The 10,217-nt window shown below is 39.1% G+C and overlaps 1 protein-coding gene across 1 annotated transcript; it reads right to left on the reverse strand.

Annotated features, from left to right (window-relative positions):
- Positions 1 to 553: 553 nt before the first annotated feature.
- prpf31 (PRP31 pre-mRNA processing factor 31 homolog (yeast)) lies at positions 554 to 9,196 on the reverse strand. Its single transcript, XM_080895682.1, has 14 exons — positions 9,041 to 9,196; positions 8,151 to 8,363; positions 7,996 to 8,056; positions 7,102 to 7,185; positions 6,900 to 6,997; positions 6,508 to 6,614; positions 5,020 to 5,189; positions 4,766 to 4,923; positions 4,597 to 4,686; positions 3,931 to 4,058; positions 3,545 to 3,617; positions 2,093 to 2,221; positions 1,923 to 2,021; positions 554 to 1,820 (listed from the first exon to the last, which is right to left on the reverse strand). The coding sequence occupies exons 2-14, from the start codon at positions 8,361 to 8,363 to the stop codon at positions 1,707 to 1,709; spliced, it is 1,524 nt and encodes a 507-aa protein (XP_080751808.1). The 5' UTR covers positions 9,041 to 9,196; the 3' UTR covers positions 554 to 1,706.
- Between the last annotated feature and the right edge of the window lie 1,021 nt (positions 9,197 to 10,217).

Raw genomic sequence — 10,217 nt, forward strand, 5'->3', positions numbered from 1 at the left:
GTTGAGCAGAGGGAAATGTACCTACACCCAGGTCACCTCTCATTTCCTCAAAAGTACACACAGCATTAGATAATAAATCTGGGTTTGGTTGGGTCAACTTCCCAGCTTTAGCCAAGGTTTTATTCTGTTGTTACTTTATCCCAGACTTCACTGAGTTCAGTTTACCACCTGATATTTCAGTGAAAGCCCTATACAGTGAATGTGCACTGACTAAACTGTTTACATGTAGAGTTGAAACAGAAATCCTAAAATTCAGGTGGTAAATTTAACTCGTGGGTTGAGTAGAAAGTGTCTCGTCTGCCGTGGTTGTTCCATTGTGTTAGCCCGAAGAACAGTAAGATTTAATCTGGGATGGGACGCATCCTACCTTTTCCTGGCAGTTTGAATGAGGGAGAGTGTTAAAACCGAATCAGTTTTCCATTTAAGCAACCATGAAGAGTTCTGTACCACAGGTTATGTTGTGTGTGATTCGTTTTCAGGCTTTTTTTTGTGGGAGGGAAAAGAGGGGGATGAGCATGTGGGAGGGGAAAAAAACAAGGAAAATGCAGCACCGTTCTGAGAGATTTGCCTTTTATAGATTCTATTTTTTGGGCTTTTAAGGTTTACAGAAAGGTCAGTGAAACTGCTAAAATGTGAATTTCAACACATATTTACAATTTTTCTCATCACAGTTCTGCATGGGAGATGTCATAAATGGGGTTATAACAGGATTGTAAAATTTCAATAAATACTTTTAAGAAATTATCCATCAGTGTGTGGCGTAAAGTCCTGTCATTCCTAGATGGAATATGGATCCACATATTTTCCATCACCTTTAATTTGTTTTGTTTTTTGGTGTCCCAAGAAATACCAGATGACATAAGGAAAATAATATTAAGATCTGCTGCGTTTAGCTTCACTTACAGTAAGCACACCTGACATGCACCTGCCCATCAAAGTAACTACACATTACCTGCAGATTTAAATAACTGTCATAGTGCTGTTTGGTAGCTACACAAAGAAAAAACCTAAATTAACCTGTAAAATGATGCAACCTTGTTGCATCTGCTTTCCTCACAAAGCAAAGTCTGTTCTGTTGCTGACCGTGTCCCTTTATGACACAGCGATGGGTACACTGTGGTCATGGCATGTTAACCTGCTTCCAGTAGGTTACGGACATTTGACAAAGCTCAGACGATCATCATAGTCACCTTTGAAATGTGGTGAAACATGAGATTTAGATCATTAGCTGATAACTACAGCACCTGTGTGATCGTTTCCATCACCTTGTTGAATCAGATCCATAAAAATGTAAACTAGTTCTGATGACAAAAGAGTCCAACCCAGTACTAGCAAGTTCCTAATAAAGTGACCGTGGGGATTTTATCTTATTCGTAGCAGCTTTACTTTCAGTAAAAATAAACTCTGTATTAACTCAAAATTCAACATAATTAGTTCAGTTTCACTCAAAATCGAAGATCAAAACAAGCAGGTATAAATTCAAATGTCACAGAGGAGGCTCCTGTTTCTTGTTTTTAGAAAGAACACATACCTACAAAGTGAACTCTATATTTTATTTAGATGGGGAAAAAAAACAAAAAAACCCCCTTAAGTCGAAACAAGTTTAAAAAAAAAAAAAATTAAAAAAAATAACACGAGGTGAGCCAAATTTTAAAATATACTTTCACAACTGTGCAACTGTCCATGTGCAGGGCGTCCGTATGTCTTCACATCTTAGCTTCCTTCTTGACTTTGAGGAACTCTGCCATGTTAGAGAAATATTTCTGGTTAGCTTCTGCCACCTTCTTCTCTGCAGCCTGCGGGTTCACGATCTCCAGCCCCTGCAGAAGGAAACAATAACAGATTTAAAAACAAACAAAAAAACAAAACAAAACCCCAAACTCTCTGGCAGGTCTTTAGTTAATGAGTCCGCTTCTTTTTACCTGGAGAGGTGTGAATGCTACGCTGGAGCTGGTTCCTGAAGAACGATCTCTGACTGTGGACTTTCCTCCATATGTCATGCTCTGCTTCTGCAACGTCCTCTGTGGACAAAAGCCAAAATGTTAGAGATGATGTAGATACAAACACCAGCAGGAGAGAAGAGCGCATTTACCTGCAGGGATTTGGAGATCCTGGCTTTGGTGGCCTCGTTGACCTGAGCCTGCCTGACTCTGCCGCTGCCGCTCTTCCCCAGCTGACCCAGACTGAAGCCCAGATCCTCCTGATACGCATCATCTTCAATCTGCAACACAACACAGGAGAAACTATTAACTGGAGCAGGATTACCTTGTAATATAATTAACCATCGAAATATCAATGAAGTCCATGCCTGGATTACAGAACACTCCCCAACAGGGGTTAATATAACAATGAACCAATTTAATTTGCTTTACTGTAAGAGTTCTCTCAAATTTATATCCATTATGAATCAAAGGACTTTACTTTCTTTATTAGCAAAATATTCAATACGTTTTAGACTTTTTCAAATGTGAAGTTCTTTTTAAAGGACTGGATTTCATACTTGTTAGGACCGTTTTTAAACAGTGGTTTAAGGTAACGAAGACACATTCATAACAGCCAAGTCTCCATCCACAGAGAGCAATAAGCAGCTCAGAAACTGCACATTTATTAACAGACCAGAGTAGAAACTGTTTGTACTGCAGTAAAATCATCTTGCTGAAGCTCCTTCAGAGTGTTGGGGGAAGTCTCGGTGAGTACAAAATAAAATAAAAATAGCTTGTCTTGTTGGGTGCTTGAAAAGAAAGGAACTGGACCTCCTTAAGTTTGTGAAGATGTTCTCAACCAAGAGACTTCTTCAGCTCTAAAACAGAACAGCTGTCTCAGGTTTTTATGGTGGCTTCTATTTGAGTTGGAATTTTCAACTAGAATAACCCCTTCTCGTCGGACTTCCAACTCAGAAATTCAGAGCAGCCCCATCAGTCACAACTGCACAATCCAAGATGGCAGCAGTGAATGTAAACAGTCATAAAACATGTAACCTGTACAGCCACTGTTGTGTACATCATGTCATCTGTTTGTTGTTTGGTTTCTCCTATGAAGTACAGCGACCTTCTTTTCAGGGACTACCATGACCTGGATAACTGAGAACCTACGCAAACCCATCATCCTGTTACATTGGCTCTGCTGCACAAAGCTGGTGCGAGCCAAAAGTGAGGCTGCTTTGAGTCGTCATTCATCCCAGGTCTGAAATTACTAAAAGCTTTCAGTTGCTTTCTTATTCATTAGGGATCGCCCATAGCAGCAGTCTCCTCTTTTGCTTATTAGGCAAATGTGTAAACCCCTACATTACTACTAACCAGAGGAATAGAAGAGATTCCTCCTGCATGTCTTCATATTTAGTAACATGTCTATATTACTATATTATTATTTTTTGTGTTAACTATTTGTACGGTTTTCCTTCTGTCTTCATTAAAAGCATCTTTGAATAAAAGAAAAGAATGCTAAATGAATTATGGATCATAGTCAGACATCAATAATGAAACATGAAATATCACTGGATTAAAAACAAATCTTAAAAACAGGAGCGGAGAAAATATGTACTGACCTCTGCAAAGGTCATCCTGTTGGCATGTTTTCTGATCTCAGTCAGCCCGAGACGCTCTTTCATCTTTCGGTACCTGCAGGAAAAGAGCAGCGGAGCTTGGTTATGCCATTCACTGGATATTTATAGTCGTTGGTGGTAGTCTAAACTTGGCTATGAAAGTTACGTAAGCTTCTTGCAGGTTTCCAGGATGCTGATCTGTGTCATGCCTTGTTCTGTTTCTGCTGAATTTTTAAACTTTTTTCAAATAAATGTTAGATCAGTTTAATCTCAGTAACCTTCTCCCTCTTAAAAGATTCCAATAATAATCAATTTCCATCTCCAGACTGCAATCCTCTTTAGCAGTCTATTCTGGCAGGCCCGTTTCAGGTAGCTGACAGATTGTTTACCTCCTTCCTCCTCTCTTCTTCCTCTGTCCATCCAGCGGGGCTGGCAGTGGTTTGACTTGCTTCACGGGTGGAGGCTCCTGCCATTTATCAAACTTCCTTTCTATTTCTTCTTTTAGATCATAGCCAACCTGCAAACAGTGACAAATATTTTTAAGCCAAATGAAACAAAAATCAACTTGATTATTTCCTCAGTTGCAAATAATTTTGCATGTAAATATGAAAAATCCAACCAAATATACATCAACAGACAAGAGAAATCATAATCTCTGTATCTGCTGGTACATTTATTCTTGCTCTAAATGGTAAATGGCCTGTATTTGTATAGCGCTTTACTAGTCCCTAAGGACCCCAAAGCGCTTTACATATCCAGTCATCCACCCATTCACACACAGGTGATGGCAAGCTACATTGTAGCCACAGCCACCCTGGGGCGCACTGACAGAGGCGAGGCTGCCGGACACTGGCGCCACCGGGCCCTCTGACCACCACCAGTAGGCAACGGGTGAAGTGTCTTGCCCAAGGACACAACGACCAAGACTGTCCAAGCCGGGGCTCGAACCGGCAACCTTCCGATTACAAGGCGAACTCCCAACTCTTGAGCCACGATCGCCCTGCTCTAATACACAAGGCATTTATAAAACTTAGGTGTTCCTTTAAGAGACTCACCTTGCCATCTGAACTCTCGTGGAAACTGTCCACTCTTGCGGCCAGAGTGCATTTTGAAGCCACCAGACGAGCTGCCTTCCTCCTGAGATCCTGAAGGAGGAAAGGACACTGTTAACCGTCACGCTGAACAGAATGCATTCATGCAGTTTATGCTCATATATTCACTGACAGGTGGCAATGACTGCACAACATCGCAGTGATAGATGAAGCCGGTGTGAGGGAGCAGAGAGGTGCTGCTGAAGCCAGAGAGGGTTCTCCTCTGCGCTCCCAGCAGCATCAGGTTACAGGCTGGCATCTTTGACAGGTTAGTGAGGCCTCCGGCGATACCTGCATCCACAGGAGAGACCGGACAGTCACCGAAACAATCCTCAGTGAAGATGATGTACATTTGTAAACACTGTGCAGTCAGTAGATTTCTCTCACCCATGATCTTTGCTGCTGTTGATGCTCCAACAATGATGGACAGGTTTGGAGCAATGAAGGACATTCTGGATTCTACATATTCATAAATCCTGTGTTTAGACTGGTTCAGCTCCAGGGCCATGTCGCACGCCTCCTCCAGCTGCTTCAGTTCATCCTCACTCAGCAACGACCTGAAGGCACAAGTGGCACAGTCGCCGTTCAGTTACAGTAATAACCAAAAATACATAACAACACAAACTCTTTCCTCCTTGAAGCTCTACTATCGATAACCCTTGTTTCTCTTGTCAACTTCGGCAAGACAAGGTGTGCATCAGAAATCAGTGAGGGTGATCTCTGCCTATACAGCTTACTCGGGCTACTCTTTGTATGAGCAATCACACAAATTCATTATTCTTATAGCTTGAAACACTGAAATTTACAGACCTAATGAAATTCAAAAGAGCAGAAATGTAGTTTTCAAAGGAAAGGTCACTTTGAAAACAGGAAGTATTCAAAGTAACTTTTTTAAGACTGAAGGAAGTTTTAATTTTGCAACTGTTCAAATATAAATCACTTCAAAATGAGGTATAAAAGTTATGGCATTTATGAGACTCAAAGAAGAAGACTGTGTTTAGTTTGTGTTTCAGACCTATTCAGATTTTACAATTAATATTCCAAAATTGGAAGTACATGGCTTTTATCCAATTGTAAAAATAAGATATGATGATAATAATTTTAATTTTATGTAGCATATATATTCTGTTTTTAGAAATGTGTATTCTTATTACTGAGGTTTATATCAATAGGGAAGCTGGATAAATATAAACTGATAACTTATGGAGAAGGGGTATGATTGTGCACTTCTTCTCGATATGTAATAGTAAGAATGATACTGAGTGCATTTAGTTATTATTTAAAAATAACCTGTTAATGATTTTTATTCTAATAGAAAAAAAATATGAACGTCTTATTGATGCTTTGTAACTTAACTTAGTTTCCCCATCCCTTTCCTATGAGCTAGTGTCACTGATTATTATAAAATAACTGCTTAACACTTCAGTTTTGAGATGCACTGATTACAATTTCCTTGACCTATTCCAGTTTTCTTTAAGTGAAGAAACCTGGAATAAAACTGCAATCAACACAGCAAGAAGGTTCTGGGTCTTTCATGCTGTCTTGGTCTGTGTGGGTTCTCTTTAGGCTTCCCCCCACAGTCCAAAAACATGCATTCATGGTTGTGATTTTAAATTGACCATAGGTAGGAATATGAGTGTGAACATGACCAGGAATGTGAACAGTTGCCCATCTGTGTGTTAGCCCTGTGACCTGTGCTCGGTGTACCCTGCCTCTCCCCATTAAGCTGGGATAGGCTCCAGCCCCCCAGCGTTAGCAACCCCCTAGTTTTTCATTTCCAGTAAGTGATTTAAGGTGATTCTAGCAGGAAGTGTTCACAGTGAACTACATGAAACTCTTCTGGTGAGACGGGGCCTTTAAATCTTATAAACTTACCCCTGTGTGGTTGAGGCTGTGACACTGACAACCATAATGGTGGCGTTGGTAAGGATTTGCTGCAGCGTCTCATTGTTTTTGCATTTCTCCAGATTGTTTCCCAGCTCCTAGACACAAACCACAAAAAAGAAGAAAAATTAGGGGAGAAAACATCATGGTCAAACAAACTACAAGAAACAATTTTTTTAACACGTTTGCTTGCAGTTAAACAGAGAAATTTGAAAACCGAAATTGGAAAATTTTAACTGCAACATAATTTTCAATCTGTGCAGTTTTAAACTCTTTAATCACGTCAGTTTTGTTAAAAATAGAAATCCTAAATCTAACTAAAAAACAGAAACAGTCAACTCGGAGCTTCTTCTTTTTTTGAATGAATACATAGTTTAGCTCACCTTGACAGTACGGATGTAATCCAAAGAATCCGGCACCAGAGACTCCAGCTCTGGAAACCTCTTGGAGTATTTGTCCCTGGTAAACTTGTGGATGATATCTGGAAACAGATCAGAAACACAGAGGACATCTCAGGTTATAAGGAAGAGAGCGAAATCTTAAAACATAGCATTATGGATCACCAGAGAGAAGAAGCCAACTCACTGAGCTCGTTGTCGATCTCCACTGTGAGGTTATTAGCTGCGACTATCAGTCTGTACTCTGGGTCGGCCTCGACTGGGCCTGAGACTGAAAGCAAACACACAAAAAATAATAACAACTCCATGACGACTGTGGGTTACCATAAAGTTCAAATGAAATGTGTTTACTAGGGGTGGGGGGGAAAATCGATACTGTGTAGTATCGTGATATTTTGTTTGCTAATAATGTATCGATACAGGGACAGCAGAAATCGATATTTTGTTACAAAAAAGGTTTTTGTGGACTGGAACATGCTCTGACTTCAGAGCATGTTGATCAGCTCCTTTTTCTGAGCAAGAATCCTGACATTCCTTCACTGTCCAAATGTATTTAGCTTTTTTAGCAATAAACATGACAGTTTACTTATTTTAATTTAAGACATGTTTTATTCTAATTAAGTTTAAAACCTTTTTATTTAATGTAAAATTATATTTTGTTTTAATTTACTTTCAAATTCTTCAGTTGCTGAAGGGGCTGCATAGTTTTCATAAATTGCATAGTTCAGAATAGCTATAATTGTACCAGATGGTTGCATTCAGTTAAGTTGGGCTAGACTGTAATACAAACCGTTCAGGTTTGTCAACAATAAAACTGACTGAAATGAGAGAAAGACTGAGTGCGAGACTTTGTTATTAGATAAAATGAATATTGATAAAGTTTACCTTTATGTACAGAATCTGAATATCGCAAAATATTTTTAAAAAATTGCAATAATATCGTATCGTGCGTTAAGTATTGTGATAATATCGTATCGTGGGATGTATGGTGATTCCCACCTCTAGTGTTTACAGAGTAAAACAGAGAAATGAATGGAAACTGATAGTGAGAAGAGCCTTAAATAATAATAACAACACTCACCCTCTGAGTTCTTACGCTGCTTCCCAATATATTCAGAAATTTTGTCCATTATCTCTGAAAACTATAAAACACACAAGAGTCACTCTGGGAAGAACAGAGCAGACATTTTACTGCTAATCTCAACATGTGTAAAGCTCTTGTATGTTACAACTCACCTGTTTGCTATTGCGAAGCTTTGCAATAGACGCAACGCTCTCAGCTTTACTGTAGTCCACCTCCATCTCCTCTGGGATGTCTTCCAGCCCTCCGTCTGCACTTCCCTGGTTCGGCTCTCCATCGCTGTCCCTCTCTTCTTCTGGGTACAGTCCATCCTCTCCCTCATCTCCGGCCTCCTCCAGATCAGCCAGGAGCTCATCTGCCAGAGACATCTGCAATCGATGGAAAAACTGTGAGGACAGGCAAAGCCAACTAGGATCAGTTTGCCACAGGGTACATGAGGTTGTCACTGAGTTTGGTGGGGTATATGTTCTTTATTTGCTGCTGTTGATGTAACTCTGAATTTATTTTTTATTAATGATCTGGTTACATAACTTGAGGATCCCATTTTGACTGTTTTCTAAGGGCTTATAAAGCAATCACTGCAGACGCACGACCAGCAACTAAAACAATATTCTTATTCTTAAATTCTTATAAAAAAAGCACGTCTCTAATATCCCCTTACTTAATAATATTATTTGAGCACTAGATACTTAACACTAGTTTTACTCATTTATCAAACAATACAAATACAAATCAAATACAAAAAGCGTGTCAACACAAAAACTTATGGACCTCACTGCGTTATCAAGCCTGAAAGAAATCCATCTGTAGACATATTTTTGTGTTTCTGACAAAGAAGCTCTTCTCAGACTCGTTTGAGATACAATCGTGGCCGTGTTCAGTTGCTCACACGCTATCACCGCCTCATAAAAACTGCGAAGTATTAAGTCTGCTTCCATCTTTGGGTTTTCGCTGGCTGTGTTTGGAGTTAACCAATGTTAGCTAGCTAGCATTATCGAACGTTGGTCCGACGTTACTGAGCGATTTCTCAGTAACTTTGACATACCTCAGAGTTTTAGAGTCCTACTGGTTTAAGAAAAAATTAAAGACGTCCAATGCAGGTTTCAGTCGCTTTGAATAGAAATACAAAATGATTTGTCCCTCTGTTTTCTTGAGTGTTTGCAATCCGGTTGTGCGGCGCAGATGTACCGCTGGTCGCAGATTAAATACGTACATTCGCAAAGCTTTCTGGGAAACTGTGTCAGTACACTTCACAATCACAGAGGGTGTTTTTTTGTTTTGCCTTTTGCCACAGGTTTGATTATCTATCTATCTATCTATCTATCTATCTATCTATCTATCTATCTATCTGTGAAATATATACAATACACACATAAACTCGGTGTACAGTACAGTGAAAATATGGATTAAGATCTGTTTGAATGCTAAATACGATGGTCTAAGTTGATCTGAATGTGTAATTAGCAAATATAGGTACTGGTGAATACTAATGATGAGTTTTATTTATTTATTACAATATGCTTTTGGGTGTAACTGCAAATGTAAAATTAACCACTTAAAGTAGTTTTTGTCATGTTTTTCATAAGTATAATTTTAATTAACGTATCCTCACACACACCTACCTCCGCTTTTACAACCTAGGGATAATTTAGTGGAAGCTAGGAAAAAAATGTTAGCATATTGAGTTAGTCTCACAACAACACTAACCTTAATGTGGAGTTACTAAGTCAAAATTTCAAGATACCTAACCCAAAATGCTGATTTAAGGACATCAAAAATATACATAAATAAAATAATAATAATAATGATAATAAGTAGCAGAAAAAAAACTTCCATGTTTCCCAGCTTCACCTTTGCTGAGAGGTGACATTTTTATATTGTATCTACCTAGATTATGGAGTTGGGGTCATGGCTGTGCTGGCTGACATGTTTTCCCAGCACAGACAGCTGGAGCAATCCATCTAATTTTCACTAACTGTATCTGTGATGTCAGTGCCTTCTGAAGCATTGTTAATTGATTTACAATATAGAACTTGCTCTTACGGCCCATACGTGTCTAAGAAAAATTTCTAGTATTTCAATAGTTTGTAACTTAGCCCTCATTGACAGGCATGTATCTGGATATGAGTGCAACTTTTTTTGGTCATGAATGAAATAAAAGCAACAATCGAGCTTATTTATACGACACAGTTCAAATGAGAGGTTCACATTTCATAGTTTTT

The sequence above is a fragment of the Rhamphochromis sp. 'chilingali' genome, assembly GCF_963969265.1.
Source record: "Rhamphochromis sp. 'chilingali' genome assembly, chromosome: 11".
Lineage (NCBI taxonomy): Eukaryota > Metazoa > Chordata > Actinopteri > Cichliformes > Cichlidae > Rhamphochromis > Rhamphochromis sp. 'chilingali'.

What these genes read in the sequence shown, in the direction of transcription:
- prpf31 (XM_080895682.1), bottom strand. Translation starts at nt 8,363, where the DNA reads ATGTCTCTGGCAGATGAGCTCCTGGCTGATCTGGAGGAGGCCGGAGAT. An exon ending in ACAGCCTCAACCACACAGGG is followed by an intron (nt 5,190 to 6,507) that starts GTAAGTTTATAA and finishes TTGTGCCTTCAG; the next exon opens with GTCGTTGCTGAGTGAGGATG. An exon ending in ACAGGATGACCTTTGCAGAG is followed by an intron (nt 2,222 to 3,544) that starts GTCAGTACATAT and finishes GTTGTGTTGCAG; the next exon opens with ATTGAAGATGATGCGTATCA.